At 41.7% G+C, this 22,531-nt stretch overlaps 1 protein-coding gene across 1 annotated transcript in view; it reads right to left on the bottom strand.

Moving 5' to 3' along the window:
- LOC117458930 (myotonin-protein kinase) overlaps positions 1-8,376 on the bottom strand; it is a 42,989-nt gene extending 34,613 nt beyond the window's left edge. Inside the window, exon 1 of the mRNA XM_034099679.2 lies at positions 7,670-8,376. Coding sequence (XP_033955570.1) covers positions 7,670-7,835 — 166 coding nt within the window. The 5' untranslated portion in view covers positions 7,836-8,376. The remainder of the gene's footprint in view (positions 1-7,669) is intronic.
- Positions 8,377-22,531: the final 14,155 nt, after the last annotated feature.

The raw sequence follows: 22,531 nt of genomic DNA, 5'->3' as shown, positions 1-22,531 counted from the left end.
AAATGCGGCCAAATGAAATTGGTTTATATATCTACCCTTTTCTTTCTGTTAACATACTAAAACTTTTTATAAATTCCTAAAGAGATTGAGATTAAGATCACTTCCATTAGCCCTGATGGGGATTTCAGTCCTTGATTTGCACCAAGGGGCAGGTGGCAGAGCCAAGGGGCTGCCAGTGTTCCAACACCTGGGAGCAGTTGGGGGTTTGGTGCCTTGCTCAAGGACACCTCGGCAGAGCCCAGGAGGCGAACTGGCAATTCTCAGGCTACCAGTCCGCACTCTGTATTTTTGGTCCGATCTGGACCTGAACCGGTTACCCTTCAGATCCCAAGCCAAGTCCCTACAGACCGAGATGCCACCCCTATGTAGTGCAATAGTACAAAGGTCAGTGATCTGTAGGACATCAACATGAATGCTGTCCATTCATCAGTCTATTTCTATTCTAGCATAGAAACAGTCGCCTGTGTGTTTTTCTGTGATGCAGCATGCATGCCCAGCCCCTGACCCAGGACGACAGCATGTGTTCGCAGAGGATAAAGGATCCTTGTCACAGGATTGTCCTCTGACTCAGGAAACGTTGAGCTCTGAGGCCTGCAGGTTCTCTCTCTTGCATTCCTCTAAGTGTGTGAGGAGGTGGGGAATGAAAGTAAAAATGAAGGACTGGAAACTTGCCTCAATTCATAAATGATAGCTGCTATTTTAGATGTACTGCAACTCCAATTCAGACAGTTACTCTGCTGAAGAGGAACTCCCTTTATGGTAAATATAATCTTCTGTCTAACTGAAGGGACACACCGATCAGGAAACGGTGTGTGTGGTCACATGTTATAGAAGTAGAGTCATAACAAAATGACCACATCTTAAAAAGGAAGATCAGTCAAGGACATCCAGAAGGTCAAATCATCTGATCACTTTAAAGCTTGTAAACACTTCAATCAGGGTCGTTATAGGATTTGTCATATTCTGGAACATCCCTGAGTCTCCACTTACCACTCACTCATTACATCCATGACAACATGTTGGAGCCTACAGAGAAACAAAACGCTACAGCCACTCACAAAGAGGGTGTCCAAGCTTGAATGGGCAATTATGGAAGCATTGGTCCGACAAGTGCAATGTCAGAAATATCTGGATACTATTACTAATGAAAAGTTGCTGTAGAACACGTGTTAACCACAGACCTTATTTCAGACTTCTAACCACAAACTTGTTTGAAAAACGTTGACTTCGAGACGAGGGGACTGGAAGTGGTAAAAGGTTAAGTTATCTACAGGTTTAGGACTCATTCCTGCACCACTCTCAGCTTCAAAAACATTCAACAAACCCATAGGTGGAATCACGATGACTATGTCCACTTCTTTTGTACCGTCTTTGTCTCTAATCCAGGTTTAGGTTACCGTGGCAGCAGACAAGGTGCCCAGACGTGCTTCACCCTGGCCAAATCCCCAAAGTCTCCCCAAAAAATGCTAGGGCGTTTGGCGAGGTGGGATATGTCATCGCTCCAGAAATCCAGATCCGTACAGCCTCATTGTCTAGGTCGATTAATATTCTCTTAGCTATGTGGAAGTCTGACCGATGACTTCCTGATGTACAGTAAAGCCATGAAAAACATCCCATAATGTCCACCCAACACCTTGATAACTTTTGGGTGTAGTTTGAACAGTCTGCTCATTCCTCGGTGACATCACTTCACAGATGTTCTTTAGTAAAAATCCCAACACTGGGAGAAAAATGATTCTGTTTGTTTCTGGGCAGGAAATGGACCTCACTGTCCGTCCTGTTCTGGTTGCTTCCTGCTGCCGTATCCCACGCAAAAAAGAAAGTCTGTGGAACAGTCGGTGTGTTTGTGCGTGTGTGTGTGTGTGTGTGTGTGTGTGTGTGTGTGTGTGTGTGTGTGTCTATACAGTATGTACGTATGTCCTGTGTCTGTGTGCCAGCTTGTGTTTATTCAAGACTTCCAGTGTAAGTGCTCGGCCGGCCCCTCTGCCAGCTTCCTATCGTCATGAATGGAAATGACTCCCCTCCATGAAGAACGTCAGGGCAAAGAGATGGAGGAGAGAGGTTTACAAAATGTATCAAATGTGTTGATGAACAGTTATTTGATATGATGGAAAGTCTCTACGTAAGATTTGTTACTAACATCGCTGCTTGCCATTTGCTTGACTCATGTCTACACAGTTCCAATTAGGATATAAAACAAGAAACGCATTTGAATAGCTGACGGGCCTTGTGATGATATCCCATGACTGCACATGTTGATGACTAAGCCCTCCCTAATAATCCATTCTGATATGTGGATAACAAATGTTTTGTATCTGAAAGCACATAGACAGCTGCTGTACAACACATGGTTTGTGAATGAATTGGGCTAGACTGTACAATTATTTTATTAATGTACAATTTATTAGATGTTGATTTCATATCAACACAAAGGACAACGTGTAAACTCTACTGTTACTTGCTGTTACCAGTGATATTTGTAATGAAAGAAAAAAACAGTGATGCAGTCAGCTCATGTAAATGTTGACTCTGGATCCATTACTGACCTCACCTATTAGGAACACCATGTAGAGGGTGACCAGAACACAAGCAAGGCAGACATGGAGCTAGGTGGAACGATAGCTACATGGAAACAGAGGGTGACACGTTGAGAATTGGCTGTCACAGTCACATTGAAATGCTCCTCTTCAGTCTGGCTCAGCCCACCGTCTCCCTCCTAATCCACCAGTTCTTCTTGTCATAGCAAACCTTAAAGGTGGGGTAGGTAAGTTTCAGAAACCGGCTCGAGTGCACTCAAATGTGAAAGTACACAGCCGAAAAGAATCCGCCCCTTCCTTCAGACTTCCTTACAGAGCACCTCCTCCAACACACATGAACTCGCACATGACGTCAGCAGACTGGTGGAAGTGGCCGTCTGCTGGCGAGTCATTGAAGTACTGCTGCAATGCACGCCCAATGAGGGCACGTCCAATGAGGGCACGCCCAATGAGGGCACGTCCAATGAGGGCACGCCCAATGAGGGCACGCCCAATGAGGGCACGTCCAATGAGGGCACGCCCAATGACGGCACACCCAATGAGGGCATGAGATACATTTGTGCGTGCACGAGATGGAAGGCCAACAGACAGGGCGGCAATCCAATCCGTTTAGCCTGGTTGTACTTTTTACAGTACAGGCTTCCACAGATGACATTTTTTTATGGATTTTTTGTCAAAGCACTTCAGATATTCATTGCTATCGGGATGTTAAGAACATTTCATGGAATATAACAAAAAGTGTATCTCCAGCCGGTTTCTGAAACGTACCTACCCCACCTTTAATGATCAAGGCCTCACTGAGCTTCACAGACGGCAACACAATAACTGAGTGTTAAAGTATTATTATGCAAGCTTTTCCGCATTAGGAAAGGTTCATAAAAATTGCAAATAAACATACTTTCCACATGCCTCTGACTTCACAATAAATATTTCCTCAGTAGGGTAGTTGCGAAGAACACTAATGAAGCTTATTGTAAGTTGAAATCTTAAATACATTTAAGTTATTCATTTTAATTGTTCTTCTCTCACTCCTTCAGCTGCCTCTAAAACTCTGGTAATGAGTGCACTCTTTGAGTAAACAATTAGCCACTTGGTGAATCATGGTGCTGTGTCAAACTGTATATCTATTCTTTATTCTGCTGAAAGACCAGATCAACCAGGCCCTCCTTCAAGTCTTTATATCCAGTTGAGCTCATCAGAAGTCCAATCCTCATCAAATCCAGATCTTTATTATTCTAATCTCATCACAATCACCACCAGTGTCTCCAAGACACCCTCAAGATGTACGGTTTCACTCTGGGGTACGGGTTCACTCTGGGGTACGCCACAGACCAGTTGATTCAAACCAAAGGAAGGGGCTTAACACAGCCACATTGGACACTGGATCCTCCTTCCTGGACGCATTGTGTGGTTACATTTGGAGTGTCCCACCACTGAGGGCACATGATGGCCCTATGCCCCGGTACTGAGCAGTACCATAGATACACACGGTCACATGCAGGGGGTTTGCTGACACTAGTGGAGACAGAGGGAGGAGAGAGGACGAAGGGGTGAGAGTTGAGGTGTGATGACATGCTATCAGACTTACACAGAGCAGAGGCGTGTTGTACTGCAGTGTAAGACAACACAACAATGTGACCTTACAAAAGAAGAAACCAATTTATTTTGTATACAAAATGGCTCTTTAATACATGAATTAAAAGCAAACACAGTATTTGTGTTTAATAAGTCAGGTGTCCACCTATTGTATTAAACAAAAATACATTTAAAATAAAGAAGAATGAAAGCAAATTGATAATTCAGGCAGACTACCTATAATATGTTGATCTTTATTTTGAAATGTACTGTAAGTGCTGTAACTGCTAGTACTACCCATTCTTGTAAACATGTACACGCAATCTGATTGTCTTTTTAAAGAGAAGTTAATGCAGTTACTCTTTTTTGTATCCTGATTACGTTAACACGTAATGCTTTTTTAACAAAAGAAGGCGACTTAGCTACATAAAAAAGATGTAATCAGATTTCTGTTGCATTTCTAAAAATGATGGATTACTAGCAGGAATACAATGTCACTAAAAACCTAAAACCTGTTATAAAGGATCAGATGTTCTCTCTTCTCTGTCAGCTGTTCTGTTCTGTAGGATAATACTTTAAGTGTGAATCTATACTTCTACTGCCTGAATCTGCTGCATGCTTTTCACTTTCTCTGCTTCATTTGTTCTGTTTTTAATTCAGCAGGTGAACCTGTATGTTCATTGAATAGTGTGTGTGAGCTTAACTGTGTGTGTTAAACTAAAATGGAGCTCAGATTTGATTTCTGCTTTTTCAAACTGTAGTATGTGCTCCAGTGTTGGTGTATGGCTGCTGCCTGGATATGCTTCATGAAAGGAAGCTTTTCCTATAAATACAATATTTGTTATCCTTACTATGTTGGTTTCTTCTTTTCTAAGGTCACATTGTTCTGTCATTATTGTAATATAATACACTTAAGCATAGAACATCTTATTGATATCAGTGTTTCCAACAGATCTGAAATATACTTGGGGGGTGGAGGTAACATTAACCTTTCTGTTGGTCGCTTGTTCGCAGACCCTTCACGCCATGGCAGAGCGAACAGGTACAGGTAGGGCCCATAGTGATAGCCCTATAGTTTAAATCTACCCACAAATAAATATATGGACATGGGTTACTATTTAAAAAAAAAGGTAAATATTTTTAGGAACCTATAATTAAGATTTGTTGTTAAATGTTGGAGTTAAATGCATCAATCTGGTGCATTTTGAGGGGGAAATAAAGAGACTAGATCTATGGAAAAACCTATATTAAACAGAACTGTATACATTTCAATAATCATAAAATCATGGCCATAACCAATAGCATACCATTTCCAATATGAAAAAACACTGACACTTGTTTATTTATTTATGTTTGGTTCATGACAGTGGCCATGTGGGCAGGCCACATCATGTAGACAGCCAGTCCCCCTGTGTGAGGCAGGCCACTTCACAGGCCAGGCCATCAGGAAACCCCGGTCCTCCCGATGGCCAGTCCAGGACTGGGTACAGGAGGCGTAGAGCGAGGGACCATTGTCCACTATTTAATCGATCGCAGACGGCGTCGTGATGACGGACCAATACAAAATAATAATAATAATAATAATTAAAAAAAAAATAAAAAACCTAAATGGGTCCTGAACTATACTTCTAAATAATCCTGGGCGGCCCGCCCAAGTATAGTCTATGTGTGGGAAACCCTGGATATACATGTGCTTTTGTCTTTATTTACATTGCACTTCTTATTGTGATACATTTTACAGGTAACCATTTGAGCGGATTCCATTTTGAAAGTAACCCCCCAGCTCTGGTGGTCTCCGGTTGCTCTCTGGGTCAGAACACAGAGGTCAGCTCATTTTAGAGAGCCGTTTATATGCTGCTGTAATCCCTGAGCAAGTGCTGACCTTTGTCTGTCGGGCGGTCTGTAAATGGAATCCAGTGAGGATTGACAGCAGATGAATAACTAATCATTCATGTGTTCAGTGCAATTTGACAGTAATATTATCGCTATATGAGTTTGTTTATAAATCAGATATTTTGTGTTCGTATGGAAGTCTTTTTCACATATTGTACATTATAATAACACTAAATATGGATTGTGTGTCATAATCTGATCTGTGGAAAAACAACGTGACTTTTGTTTCAACATGCTCAGTAGTGAAGAAACTGTATGTCAAACATCTATTCCATTTTGTGTCATGTTTTAAAGCCAATAGCAGTGGCAGAAATTGTTATTTTTACTTATTTTATTATCTTAATTCAAACAGCGCTAATCTTTCTTTCTCACTAATTCTTATTTCATTTTGTCTTCATGATGTTATGCTTTTATTTATTTATTTTACCCAGGTACTTTGATGTATTTTCAAATGGCTTCGGGGGGCTCTGTAAAAGGGGGAAAAAGTCCTTTCTTTTATAAACATATGTTGACCTATAATATATATATTTTATTTAAAAAAGAAAAAGAAAAATCTGATTCCAGCACCCAATGTGATGTAATTCATTTATGAACCCAAACTCGATATCCTTTATTTAACCAGGTAAAAGACTCATTGAGATTAACATCTCTTTTCCAAGAGTGACCTGCTAACTTAAATCAACGGTTTAGAAATCAAAGTCCAGACTTTTTTTCTAAGGATAAATCCAAATGTTTATCTGCTTCCAGAAATATTCTCAAGCACATAAATGAAGGTGGAGATGTCATCAAGTGCGCTGAAAAGACCCATGAAACCTGAAGCTTCACACAGCCCACAGTTTGGCAAATAATGAATCAACAATAAACCATCACTGTATTCAATCCTGACATTGTTTTAAACAAACCATGGCTCACGTTGGTCAGCTGCAGTCTGTTTCAGTGGAGAAAGCTGAACACATGACATCAATACCTAATTCAGGGACTATCCCGTCAAGAGCAAAGGATTGGTAGGGTTTGGAAGCCACACACATGCAAGTGTGCATCAAATCATAACAAATAGAAACTTGTAGCGGCACTCAGGTACAGAATCATCCAAGAAGAACATAATATGTAGTGGATTTGTGAAACTTTGTAAAGTCTCCTTTCTGCCTATACATTAGTTCTTCAACAATTAAACAATGCGAGCAAGTCAAATCACCGACATGGAATGAGTGGATTAGCTTTGAGACGGTTCCTTATTGACAGAGTTAATCAATAATAAATGACTTGTGTTGTCCTTACTCAGGAAAAGCTCTTAAACGGATCAAATATTTGCTCAGTCGCACGCAGTGCTACATTTGGTGATGCATCGATTCACAAAGTGGTCGCCAAGCAACAAGTACTGTCAGAAACCAGAGGAGTAATTTAGGTCAACATGTTAATTTAAACAGTTGTCAGGAACTCGCCAGTGGCTTCATGTGTGAGTCAGTCAAGCAAAAGCAGAAGCACCTGGTACATAAAAAGAACACACACACGCGCACGCACGCACGCACGCACGCACGCACGCACGCACGCACACACACACACACACACACACACACACACACACACACACACACACACACACACACACACACACACACACACACACACACGTATACACTTAGCAACAAGAGGAAAACACTCACCCCATTGCAGGAAGCCAGAGACGTACTTCTCCCTTGCAAAGTGTGAGGAGTAGAACTCCTGGTAGACCCCCACCAGCAGGTCCAACAGGGTCTGGAGCCCAACAGGCCCCGTGGACTGGAGCCCCTCGGCGGGGACAAGTGCACCAAGGCCAGGGCCCGTCGACATGGTGCCCGGTGAGTGAGGGGTCCGTTTGGCTTAGAACTTCTTTGAAGCCCTGGTGTCCATGGTGTGTCGCGTCTACAGTACACCTCTTCTTCCTCAGGGTCACCAGCTGCTCTGTTTAGAATCACCGAATCACATTTACAGTAACAGCCAGCCCTCACTTTCTTCTTGGGACTGACCCCCCTGACCCCCCCCGCCGTCACACACACTGACTCTCTGGAACTCTTTCTGGGTCGCACCTAACCACAGCCCACGTTTCTTATAGTTCACCGTCACTTAGGTTATTGTCTCCTTCCTGGTTGTCTCTGCCTGTCCCCCTCTCCTCTCCCCGTGGCTCGGCAGCATCTGTCAAGCCTGCAGTTTCTCCAGCTCTGACTCCAGACCTTTTTTGGTCTTTGCCTCCCTCTCTGCCCGCTCCTTGTGTCCAAAGTACTCCAAACGGTCGACTACCACAGCAAGACCCAATAGAGTAGCATGTACATGATCTGAAACAAATCCTCTTTCCCTTTTACGTCTATCATTTTTTTACATTACCTGTCCTTGTTTCCCCTTTCCCCCCCCCCCCCCCGTGACAGAAACAGGAACCACTGACCTGGACTGTTGCTGTCACACTCATGTCATGCTTTGAAGAGCGCAAATCTCCTTTTTTGTCAACCGTCCAAGGATGTCTTTGAGTCCCCGTGATTATTTGTGTGTCCCTGCTGTGTCACTCATCTCTCCCCCTGTCTCCCCTCTCAGTCCTGCTCATGTCATGTCTCCATCGTGCAGAACAGCTTCCTCTCCCCAGCTCAGTGGATTTGAAATTCCTTCGCTCTCTGTCTGTTTACCCGTTTACTCACTCTGTCCCTCTGTCCTCCTCTCATGCAGTAGCTCTCTGCGCCTGTACTCTCTGTCTCGCTCCTCTCTTTCTCTTCCCCAACTTTTCTGCTTCGACTTTTCCACTGTACAGCCTTCTTCCACTTCTCTCTTTATAAATACACCACAGCTGCCACACAGCACCGCCTTACACGTCATTCTTTATCCTACAGCTGCAGTGGCATCAAACTAAAGCTTCAAGCTTCCATATGCATAATAAAGCATCTGTTTTTATATAAAGCTAGTATTTGTGTCTTTTTTGTATTTCGTTTATGTGTCACTGATCACTTGAGTGAGAAGATGTGTCAGTTATTTAAAATATAACAAAATAGGAATCAGTTGAAGGAACAATAAGGAATATTATAAACGCAAAAATGTTCATATTAACAGCATAAACTTCAAATTATGGATTTATTTCTAGTTTTGAAAAAGTGAACTAATGCTACTAATCTTACAGCCCAATAAACATATTTTCATATACTGTATGTGTATCGTACATCCTGACTTGTGTACAAACCCTAATGATTAATAAACACTTAACTCCATTATTATTAACTTTATTCTGCCATCTTTATATGACTACATTGGATACTTACATGCTTTATTGCTTATATGAATATTGTGAACTTGGATGTAGGAAGTGCCATTTGGCCAGTTCCCCACTACATTGAAATCACATTTGAATTGTGCCTTCCTGTGGACATCCATTAATATTGCCAATAGAAAGAACAATTGTCAGTATTTGTATCTCAAGCTGTATAGGTATATGTTATAGTGCATAGCTGCTGTTCTGTTTACCAGCTCGATCGACTCCCTATGCAACATCCCCTCTAGGGTTATGGCTTCAAAATGTGATACTTATCTAAGTCTTAGTGAACAATTTCCAAATGTTTTACTTAATTCCCCCTGAGGCTGATTTTGTATCAAATATTCCCAATGAACATGACAGGACATGATCTATGGAGAGTACCAACAGAGTGGTGCTGTGATTTTCTATTGTTGAAGGTCGAACCGGAAGTTAGCATCGCCATGGTTAGCACTGCTTGACAAAAAACAATGGGATTAACCAATGTATTTTGGAATATTGCAGAAAAAGATCCCTCTGGCAAACATACTTTAATGCTACTTCCATGTTGTTTTCCTCAGGGTATCATTCTTATCATAAGTTTTATAATTCTTGAGCATAAATGCAATCACTGAATGCTAATATAAAGCTAATAACAACTACATCAAGGGGCCATGAACGTCATAGATAAAACACTAAGCTAAAGGTGGACCCAGTGTTTGGCGTGATGACATTTGGCAGTCTCATTTAGTCAACCTCCCATTTTTAAGAGACATCCAATTACAATTTATCATCCCTCTCACATTAATTGAGACATTCTGCATTTAAAGACTGTTACTTTTGATATCTTTAAGTACATTTAGGTTATACTACTTTTTGTACTTTCAGTTAAGTAACATTGGAGTTTTAAAACCACATTATTTTCTACTTTTGCATAAGCAAAGAATCTATTCATCTGTGGTTACAGTTCAGAGGACAGTACTGTCATTGATGTAATAGCACCACCTGCTGGTCAGACGAGAAAATAACTCCTATTTAAACTAAAATATCAATATAGACCAGGGGTGTCAAAGGGCCGGTTGTAACTATATAAATATACATATATAAATACATCATATATATATTATATTATTGCCTCTGCATTGGATTATTATCGGATAGGGTAATAACTTCATAATTAACTACGTCTGAAAGCAGAAGTCTAAGGCAAATAATTGCAAGTCTCTTCAGTCTGTCACAAAATGAGATGCATTGTGGGACGTGTAGTTTGTGGGAAACATGCTTCTGTAAAATAAGATGGAGCTTTATTAATTCCCCGTGGGAAATTCATTGGTTTAACAGCAACAGGGTAAATTGACAAAACAGCACAGCACAGATTCACACGGAGTTAATACAATTAACCTGTTAAACCCTGGACCTGTTTTTCCAACACACTCTCGACGTCCCTAAGCGTCCAATAAGACGTTTGGTCAGTGTCCGTGGCGTCCAATTATGACCTCCTAGGCTCCTTCAGCGTCATAAAGGGACGCAAATAGCTTTCAACTGATTGCAATGTATTCCCATCTGCGTCGGGATTTGACGCTCATGGAAGCACGGCATTCGTTTATGTCGGCTGCCCTTAAAGGTAATGTGAGCGTCCATTCCCAGGAGTAAAGGATGGCAGAAGACACTACACTACCCAGAATCCCCAGCTATCGTTTGGACTACACCATGTGCTCTTGACAAACCCCGTGATAGTCCTCAAGCTCTGTGATTGGAGAGTGTGCTCCGAGGGTTAAGCCGATTCTCGAACAGCACTTGAAATGGGATGGAACCACGGCAGACTGTCCAAAACTGGATTTGAACGGGTCCACCGCGCCACATTACATTAATTGATAAGCCTGAAACATGCACTCGTCAAGGTTCAGAGGCACATTGCAAATATGGCAGTAGCCATCGATCAGCTTAAGATAAGATATACTTTATTGATCCCAAGTTGGAACATTTGCGTTACATCAGCATGTGTAACAGTTAAATATGCAGTTGTGTTTATTTGAAAATCATTTAGTATAATCACACAAATTCTGTGTTTTATATTCAACAATTCTGTGTTCTTTATTTATTGATTGTTCAATACCTGACAAGGCCGGAGATGAAATATCTACATACATCTATAAGAGTCTAATACATTATGTATAATATCAGTTAAAATAAGTGCTTCAACATAGTTAACATTGCTGGAGGTATGCACACATATTGATAGATGTCTTGTAATGCACTATTGAGGAACCTGCAACCCAAGTTTTTCATTCAGTGCAGAACTACACCACAGTTGTGTAGGCCTATATGATATGTCAATAAACCTTAGAAAATCTTGAAAGGGATGTGCAAAATAGTCATTACATACAGTCTTTAATTAACTATTAGTAGAGAATAACGAGTAATGAATATACTTTATAGGGATCGTATTAATATCTAATAAAAAATAATTAAATTCAATAACATGCTTTAACCACCAGGTGTCCCCTTTATATCAGCTGTGCACCTTTATGGTGTAAATACAGCCTATCTACCAATTGGATCAAATATAAAAGTGAGCCGAATTAGTGTTGATACTGCAAGGAGACGTATTGTGTGAAAAGAAATGTAAGATGTTGTTTAATGGCTGATATATTTATGATCCACGTCACGTTTTCAGTTCCTCATGTTTGTCTTCTCATCAGGGCTCTATAAATACAGAACTACGGCAGATATGTAATATGTAATGCAGCCGAACCGTGTATTACAATGCCGTTATGTGATGACTTTCAAAGAGAAAAGCAAGCACACTCGGAATAAGTATTATTTTATTTTTTAAATGTTTCGGTCTGTTAATGACGATGTTCTGAATGTGAGACTGGAATTGCACAGGGGGAAATAACGTAGGCTATCTTTAGATGCGGATTTTGTTAAACTAATATGTTTGCGCTGTGGACCAACACTATACATTGACGGGGAAGGGGGTAGCAATAAAGATAACACCATTAAACAGTTACACAACATAACAGAAAATATCGATAGCAGCGTCCCTAGCAACCACCTTGGTAACAATGAAAACGTCGCGATTTCCTGAAGTAATCTTCGTAATAACTAGCAAACTAAAGATCATGTACATCCACTGCACACATAATCTGAAATAACAACTCATATTTCTCGCATCAAATGACATCAAAACGCATTTTAATGGCCAAACTAACTTTAAAATAGGCATTTACCAGAATAAAACGAATTCGGCCATGTTTTCTTTTTCTGCAGGGAGAAATTTGAAGATCCATGTGACATTGCTGGGGATTCTGGTAGTGTAGTGTCTTCTGCCATCCTTACTCAGAAAAAATATTTGTTTCTCCGAATCGAAGGGGAAAAATACAAAAGCCATTGCACACAATTTAAACCAATCAATGTTGTGTAATTAACAAGGATAATCTGGTGTTTTTTAGTCGATGAGTTAGTGCAGATATCACTGTAAAATCAATCGACAGTAAGAGGAATACTTACTTCCGGGTGTACAATTCGCCGTTATCCAATGGGAATGGACGCTCACATTGCCTTTATGGGCAGCCGGCATAAACGAATGCCGTGCTTCCATGAGCGTCAAATCCCGACGCAGATGGGAATACATTACAATCAGTTGAAAGCTATTTGCGTCCCTTTATGACGCTGAAGGAGCCTAGGAGCGTCACAATTGGACGCCACGGACACTGACCAAACGTCGCTATTGGACGCTTAGGGAGTGAGAGTGTGTTGGTTTTTCAGGTTTCAGGCTCGAAAATGACATTCCCAGAACAAATGACCATATCTTCCCTTCTAAAAGGGTTAAATTAATAATCTTTTTTCTCAACGTAATGATAAACCTGTGAGTTGGATGTAGAAAAGTCAGATTCAATATAGATGTTTTTTATTTTAAAGAAAATTCAGATTGAACATGGTAAAAAAACTGTGAATTATAGTGTCCGTCCAAAAGATATTTTGTACTTATAGTGAAAACTAACCTTGGATGATGGGTTAGGAGACTAAAAGCTTTAGGAATCCAAAGTACAACATATAATAAGTACCCTGTATCAAGATTGATGCAAAACAAGTGATATTTGACCTTTTTAGACAGATTTAGCAAAAAAAACCTCTTCTGGGGCCATTTGGGTGGATTTTCCCAACCTGATCTCACCAGAATGCGTGACTCCACCACGACTCCTTAACACCACAATGCGTGGTGGAGTCACGAACTTTGTTTACATTACGTGTCGGCACACGCAAACAACCCCAATGTCAAGTGAATGAGGCTCCTTTGTCGTGGTGCACACACGCATTTCTACAACGTCCCGCAGTGAGCTTTAATTCTATAAAACGTTTTTTTAAATCTACTTTATAGCTTGTAGTAACTCACGGGAGGCTTCTTTTATTTTATTTGTATTCATAATAATTAAAAAAATTCGTCAGAATGTAAAAATTACATTAGTTACGAATTTGTGTTCTCAAAAAACACTGCATTGTGTGTAATGCAACTGTGATTTTTATTAAATTAGTTAGTTTTTTAAGGAAGGCCAGAGCTTCAGCTGTGTCAAATAGATTGTTTCCCTTTAGTTAACGTTATTTAAAAGATAATGATCATGTCCCCTGTATTGTATTACGAGCGTCCATTCCCATTGGATAACGGAGAATTGCACACCCGGAAGTAAGAATTCTCCTTACTGTCGATTGATTTTACAGTGATATCTGCACTACTCATCGACTAAAAAACACAAAATTGTCCTTGTTAATTACACAACATTGATTGGTTTGAATTGTGTACAATGCTTTTGTATTTTCCCCCTTCGATTCGGAGAAACAAAGATTTTTTCGGAGTTTTTGGATGGCAGAAGACACTACACCAGTGGTTCCCAAACTTTTTGTGCCCAAGGCACACCAAAGGACAAGTAAAAATCTCAAGGCACACCTATTGTGCAAAATAGCCGTTATAACACGTGTTATCACTCATATCATGTAAAATATCTGTAAATGTGCATAATTATTTACTAATGCCAAATAAAATGTGACAAAGACAACTATATTACTCATGAAATATTTATTAACGAAATATTTCAGAAATTAATTTGAAACGTTATCAAATTAGGCTTCATCAAAGCAGCAACACACTCATTTAAACCAGACAGGTCACAACATTAAAAATGAGACAAAGGAAATTCAGCACAGAGAATTGTCAATGCAAGGAAGCTGCATTGTCCATGGTCCTGAACTACAAATTATAAATGTAACATTTCAGCAGAGATGGGGTCGTTACTAAAAAAAAGTAATATATTACATATTACTTTAAAAAAGTAATATATTACACTACTTCGTTACTCTCTACATAAAGTAACTCGTTACTTTACTCGTTACTTACTCGCAGGGCCGGCCCGCCCCTCCCTGCAGGCAGATCACGCAGAATGCTAAAGTTTCAAATGTTCTCTTTAGTTCAGTTTCCATTGTCGCGTAAAACTAATCCAGATCCTGAATGTTTTCCTATCTGACCATGGCTGTCCTCTGTCTCCTGCTATCTGACCGTGGCTGTCCTCTGTCTCCTGCTATCTGACCATGGCTGTTCTCTGTCTCCTGCTATCTGACCGTGGCTGTTCTCTGTCTCCTGCTATCTGTATATTTTTGCGCAGTCTATCTCTGCTGACTCTGTTGCGTCGGCGTGTTCTCCTGCGTGTTGGCCATGTGTTGCACTGGAACCAGACACCGCAAAGACTTCAGCCGAGCACGTACGAACTGCGCATGCGTGAGTGGCAATAACTCTCCTTACCAGCAGGCGGCGGTAGTATGTATTCGTCATTCAAAACAGGCAACAACCGGAAGACAGAGAAGAAGAACTACGTGATATAAACAAACAACAAATAGCGTGTGCGGTAGCTCCACTTTAGCATGTGTTCTTTGCAGGTGCTTGTTGAGGTTTGACGTGGTGTTTACAGCAGTGGATAACAGCTTCTGGCCTGGACACAGTTTGCACCTCACCGTCACATTCCTGTCTATTCTTCGGATGAACTCAAAATAATGGGCATACCTCCACCCCTCGAGAGTTATCGCTGACTCAGCCATGTTTATGCAGCACTGCACGTGGAGATGTGGTGGACGCGCAAGTCGCGCAGATTACATACATATAAACCTACAAAGTACTGATATAGTAAATTAAAATATAATTATTTTTGTGTAGTTGTATATTGCAATAATAACGTATGGTTGTCACAAAATCCCACGGCACACCCGGACTTGACTCACGGCACACCAGTGTGCCGCGGCACACCGTTTGGGAACCACTGCACTACACTACCCAGAATCCTCAGCTATCGTTTGGGACTACACCATGTGCTTAGCTTGACAAACCCCGTGATCAGTCCTCAAGCTCTTTGATTGGTTGACCTCCAACTGCATTCTATATAAAAAAGGTTTCGTAAAAGAGAAAATCATACTTTATTCAGCAGTGCTTGCTTTACTCTTTGAAAGTCATCACATGAATGCATTGTAATAAATGGTTTGGCTGCATTAAATATTACACATCTGTCGTAGTTCTTTATTTATCTCCAGAGATCGGGCATCAGAATAGACCGGAAACTATTCTTTTACTGTTCTGTTTTAATTTCACAATAAATTAGTAGTCATATTTTGTTTTGATATTATTGTTTTTTATTAACTACTAGACCGCTGGGTCATGTTAAGACCATCTTTTCTGTGTTGCTGTGGGGTTTTTCCATCGCTTTTGTGTTACAAATATCAAAACAATAACAAAATAATATTCGTCGTAAACTAAACCAGAAACAGCAGTATATTTTATTTTGTTAACACTGTAAACTTGACAGCTTTTTAACCCAAACCACCTACTGGTTAAAGCACGTTATTACACGTTTAGAGTAATTGCAATGCAGGAAGATTGTGTTGCTTTTTAACGACTGTTTAAAATGCCTTTTTCTTAATGTCTTTCATTTTTGTAAAGCACTTTTGAATGTGTTATATTTTATGAAAACATTTAAATATTAAGAGTACATACAAAATAGTGGGAAAGTAGAAGGTCAATGATATAAATATAGAATAGAAAATATCAAGAAGATACTCAAATGATATCTAGAATAAAACAGTTTAGTGCCTGATAGGAGGATGTGCTAACTAATAAGGCTTTATTTAAACATTAAAGAATACTTTAGGTTAAGGTCTTCATTTAAATAGGAAAAAAGCTTTGGGGGTATCTAAATATTAAGCCTGACAAAGTCTAAATTGTATGGTTTGTTTTGGAACTTGACAATCAACTTTCCTGCAATGTTAACTATGTTGAAGCACTTATTTTAACTGATATTATACAGATTAATTATAATCTTATGTATGTAGATAGTATAAGAAATGTGCAGAATACGACAGTGTAATGGTGGAAGTATACACACATATTGATAGATGTCTTGTAATGCACTGTTGAGGAACCTGTGACTCAAGTTTTTCATTCATTACATAACTACACTGTTGTGTATATGATATGTCAATAAACCTTAGAAAATCTTGAAATCTTGAAAGGGATGTGCAAAATAGCAATTATATACAGTCTTTAATGAACTATTAGAGAATAACGAGTAATGAATATGCTTTAAACGGATCTGCAGATAAATATGTAGTCTTCTCAAGCACCAACTATCAAATATCTTGCCTGATTGTTGGCACTTGACAATCACCTTCACTGAATTTCACTCAGGTGTAACTAAAATCTGATTTAAGGGCTGTTTATATTTCACATCATTAATCCAAATCTGTAAAGTAACTAAAATAAATGTAGTGGAGTAAAAATACCAGGTTAACCTTAAAGAAAGCCCTCAGGATTATAAAAGACCCCCATCACCCCAGCCACAAACTGTTCTGTCTGCTGCCGTCTGGCAGGCGGTACCGCAGCATCCGGACTAAAACCACCAGACACAGAGACAGCTTTATCCCACAGGCTATACGATTATTAAACACCTGAACTTAGAAACAACATCCATAACATTCATCTGGCTGCTACTTAGAAATTATTTATCTAATATATCATATTCCAATCACTTGTATATAGACTCTTATTGCACTATTTCACTATTTTTTCTGTGTAGGCCTATCTGTTTTATTGCGTAGCACTGTTGGAGGAGCCTGTGACCTAAGGCGTCAAAGTCCTTTTTGACGCTCTGTGTAAACTTCGCGCATCCAATCACAGAGGTTGAGGACTGATCAAGGGTTTGTCAAGCTAAGCACATGGTGTAGTCCCAAACGATAGCTGAGGATTCTGGGTAGTGTAGTGTCTTCGGCCATCATAAAACTCCGAAAAAACATTTGTTTCTCCGAATCGAAGGGGACAAATACAAAAGCATTGCACACGATTCAAACCAATCAATGTTGTGTAATTAACAAGGATAATCTGGTGTTTTTTAGTCGATGAGTAGTGCAGATATCACTGTATAATCAATCGACAGTAAGGAGAATTCTTACTTCTGGGTGTACAATTCTCCGTTATCCAATGGGAATGGACGCTCGTAATACAATACAGGGGACATGATCATTATCTTTAAATAACGTTAACTAAAGGGAACAATCTATTTGACACAGCTGAAGCTCTGGCCTTCCTTAAAAACTAACTAATTTAATAACAATCACAGTTGCATTACACACAATGCACTGTTTTTTGAGAACACAAATTCGTAACTAATGTAATTTTTACATTCTGACGAATTTTTTTAATTATTATGAATACAAATAAAATAAAAGAAGCCTCCCGTGAGTTACTACAAGATATAAAGTAGATTTAAAAAACCGTTTTATAGAATAAAATCTCACTGCGGGACGTTGTAGAAATGCGTGTGTGCACCACGACAAAGGAGCCTCATTCACTTTACATTGGGGTTGTTTGCGTGGTGCCGACACGTAAATGTAACAAAGTTCGTGACTCCACCACGCATTGTGTTGTTAAGAAGTCGTGGTGGAGTCACACATTCTGGTGAGATTAGGTTGGATTTTCCATATCTATGGCCCCCCTTGCTGAATTTTGACATGTGACATATCTTTCTGACCGTCAGAGCCAATGGAATCGAGGGGAACTCCCACATAGTCCTTATTTGGTAATGTGTGTGTGTGCGTGAGACTGCCGCATAGCCTAGACCGGAAGCAGCAGCCACTCTGGTGGCTACCATTAGCAGCTAACATTTCCTATCCGATTTTTACATAAAAATGGAATTATGGATTATAAATGAAATACTTTTTTTATACAGAGACGTTAAAAACCTATGGATTAGCCGATTCAGCCGCGTTTGTTCTGGTTTTAATGCCATTGAACACGTCTTTTGATCAGATTGACACCTACGGTGAGACGATCTCCCTAGCAGCTCTGTAAAGGTACGTGTTGTGATGTCTGTGTTTGCTTCCCCTGTCGCGAGTCCAGATCACTCAGTGATGATACTATATACCTAAATAATCTGTGGAACCTCAGCTTTAATTGGATATCTTGTATGTGCAACTACGATATAATAAGGGTACTTTTATCTTGAGTTCTGTGCCAATGTCCGTTAGCATTTTTCGCTAAGGGGTCATTTAGATGCTTAGAGACTTGTGTTTTGTTTTAATAATAATAATAATAATAATAATAACTGATATTTCTATAGCGCCTTTTAAGGGACCCAAGGTCGCTTTACAGGAATAGGGCAAGCACAAACAAAACAAAACAAAACAAAGGTCAGACAGACAAAACAACAGATAGATTTAAGGGCCGAAAGCCTTGATGAACAGATGGGACTTGAGGGCCCTTTTGAAGGCGTCCAGTGTGGGGATGTTGCGAATCTCCGCAGGGAGAGCGTTCCAGAGGGTGGGGGCTGCCACACTGAAGGCTCTGTCCCCGAAGGTTCTCAGTTTGGTGCGGGGGGTGGTGAGCAGGCCAGAGTCTGAAGACCGCAGGTTCCGGGGTGGGGCATGTGGGTGGAGGATGTCCGATAGGTACTGGGGGGCAAGGGCATGGAGGGACTTGTAGGTCAGGAGGAGGACTTTATAAGTTATGCGGAACTTGACCGGCAACCAGTGGAGGTGGATGAGGGTGGGAGTGATGTGCTGCCACGGCTTTGTGTGTGTAAGGACCCGAGCTGCACAGTGTTGGACATACTGGAGCCTGTCCAGGGTTTTGTTGGGAACCCCGAACAGGACACCATTGCAGTAGTCCAAGCGGGTGGTGACAAATGCATGCACCAGGGTCTCGGCAACCGACTCCGAGTAGAAAGCCGATTTGGTCACTGATTTGACATGGGAATGGTAGGAAAGGGTGGAGTCGAGGATCACACCCAGGTTGCGGGCTTCAGGAGATGGGGAGATGGAGCAGCCGTCGACCTCAAGGACGAAGTCACCAACCTTCTGGAGCAGTGCCTTGGGTGCCACAACCATGAGCTCTGTTTTACCGCTGTTCAGCTTCAGATAGTTTGAGGACATCCATGTCTTGATGTCATGCAGGCAGTTGATGAGAGACTGAGGGGGGAGCTGGGAGGATGGAGTGGTGCTGAGATAAAGTTGGGTATCATCAGAGTAGCAGTGGAAGTTGAGTCCATGATGTCGGATGATCTGGCCGAGGGGGAGCATGTAAATGGTGAACAGGTGGGGGCCAAGTACAGAGCCCTGGGGTACACCGTGGTGGACTGGGGCCGGGGGTGAGTTTGAGCGACTGATGGAGACAAACTGTTTCCTGTTGTTTTGGTCAAAATGGTTTGTATCGTCAGTTAGCTGAGATTATTCCCGTTAATCTGGTATAACACATTAATAGGTTCTTAAATATTAAGATCCCCTGAGACACAGTGTCGTGAAAAAAAAAAACAGGGTCCCCGCCGACGGGGATATTCTGTAAAGTAGCATGTAACCGTATAATAAACGTATTATATTCTTTGTAATATCTTGGATATTAACAGACAACGGAACAGTTGGTTATTTAACAGGACCCTTTATTGCATCCTCCGGTGGTTCTCTAGCCAACCCCACTTACTGTAACTGTCGTAAACATGCCGTAACGTATATGACAACTCCCCTTGTAGTCAGTTAACAATACTATGACATCTCCCTTTTTCCCTTTTAACAATATCAACACATATCAATAACTTAGATATCTTTTCTTTAACAATTCAACACATATCAATAACTTAGATATATTTTCTTTAACAATATCAACACATCAATAACTATGACATCTCTCCTTTTTTTCTCTTTTTTTTTTTTTTACAATATCAACACCCTTTTTTTTATTATTGAACTGTCCCCTCACAGGTCAAGTCTCTGGACAGGTTTAACAGGTCTACTAGACCTGGTTTGGATCAGTCCATCAGTGTTCCTTGTTGGACCAGGCGAGCCATGTTCTGGGCTCATCTGAATGTCTGGTGTGTTATTCCTGGGATTTGTGTCGTCGTTCGCTGGAGGCCCCGCTACGGGCACCGCTACGGGCAGCGCTTGGAGATGTCGACGGTTACGTCTGTACAGAGCACCCTGCTCCGTCTCGATGAGATAAGACATCTGTGTAACACTCTCACCTGCCACTACTGCAGGTGTGGACCAGGTATTTTGATTGTCCAGTCTGGTGAGAACATGGTCTCCTCGCTGCAGTGGTGTGAGCTCTCTCACGTCATGGCGCTTTTTATAGTAGAAGGCCTGTTTGCTCTTCTCCGCAGCATCTCGAGCTCTGATGTGATGTCTGCTCGGCCACTTTGGTTGCAGGTTCTTGGCCAGAGTGGGCAGCGTCGTCCTGATTTTCCTGCCCATTAGGAGCTCTGCCGGACTGACACCCATACTGCTGTGTGGAGAAGAACGGTAAACCATTAAAGCAAGTAGGGGGTCCTTTTGTCTCAGAATCCCCTTTGCCGTTTGGACTGCACGTTCAGCATAACCGTTTCCTTGTGGGTTGTGGGGACTAGAGGTTGTGTGCGTAAAGCCTCTGAAGACATCGCTGCTGAACTGCGGTCCGTTGTCACTGACAACCTCCTCCGGTATTCCGTGCCGGGCAAACGTGGCTCTCAGCTTCAAGATCACATGTGCACTAGTCATGGTAGGCATGTGGAGTATCTCCAGGTATCTAGAGTAGTAGTCAGCTATGACTAGGTAACTCTCTCTCTCATGTTCACATAAATCTATGCCAATTCTCTTCCACGGCCTGTCTGGGAGAGGTGCCTGTCTGTGCTCTCCTCTGCTCACGACAGTACATGCAGTTCTCGACTTTGTGTGTGATCTGTGTGGCTATGCCAGGCCACCACACCGAAGTTTCGGCCCTGTCTCTGCACTTGTTAAGACCTTGATGGCCCTCATGTATGCGTTCTAGTATCTCTGACCTCAATCTCCCTGGTATCACTATTCTACTCCCTCTGGTCACTGGTCTGGTCATCATGCATAGACAGTTAGTTCCTAACGGGAAAGTACTCCCTAACACAGGTGTTTATGTGTGCTAGGTGTTCAGGCCACCCCTCTTGTATGTACCTAATCACTTCTTGGAGCTGCTCGTCCGCTGCCGTCTCCGCGCGGATGCTGTCTATCTTTTTCGGCGATGCTGGAATGCTGCTCATCACAGCTGCTACGTAACACTCCACGTCTGTGTCTCTACTGAGCTCCTTGTCTTCCTGTGGGCTCCTGGACAGTGTGTCTGCCACCACCAGGGTTTTCCCCGGCGCATACTCAGCCTCCGGGTTGAACCTCATCAACCGCATGAGGAGTTGCTGGCAGCGGAGTGGCACATTGTCGAGATCCCTGGAGTTCATCAGTGGGAGGAGGGGTTTGTGATCCGTAATCAGTTTGAATGCTGGTAGGCCGTAGAGATACATCTGAAACCTCTCACACGCCCACACGCTCGCCAGGCACTCCTTCTCTATCTGAGCGTACCTGGTTTCAGCGTCGCTCAGTCGCCTTGAGCAGTATGCTACCGGTCTCCAGTCCTCGCCATGGAGCTGCAGCAGGACACCGCCTATCCCATAACTGCTTGCGTCTGCTGAGACCACTGTGCTCCTGTTAACATCATAGTACACCAGGGTAGGTGACGTTGTGAGGAGCTCTTTAACTCGCTCAAAGGCTGCTTGTTGCGCCGGACCCCACATCCACACTGAGTCTGCTTTTAACAGTGCATATAGTGGCTGGCCCACTGTGGCGAGGTCTGGAATATATTTCCCCAGGTAGTTGATCATGCCGAGTGCTCTCTTTAGTTCCTGCACGTTTTCTGGTGGTTCAAGTTTGCTGACTGCAGACACTTTGGCCGGGTCGGGTCGTACACCATCTTTGTTGA

The sequence above is a fragment of the Pseudochaenichthys georgianus genome, chromosome 14, assembly GCF_902827115.2.
Source record: "Pseudochaenichthys georgianus chromosome 14, fPseGeo1.2, whole genome shotgun sequence".
Classification (NCBI taxonomy): domain Eukaryota; kingdom Metazoa; phylum Chordata; class Actinopteri; order Perciformes; family Channichthyidae; genus Pseudochaenichthys; species Pseudochaenichthys georgianus.
Note: the sequence above shows the minus strand (reverse complement) of the source record. Positions and strands in the feature narration are given on the sequence as shown.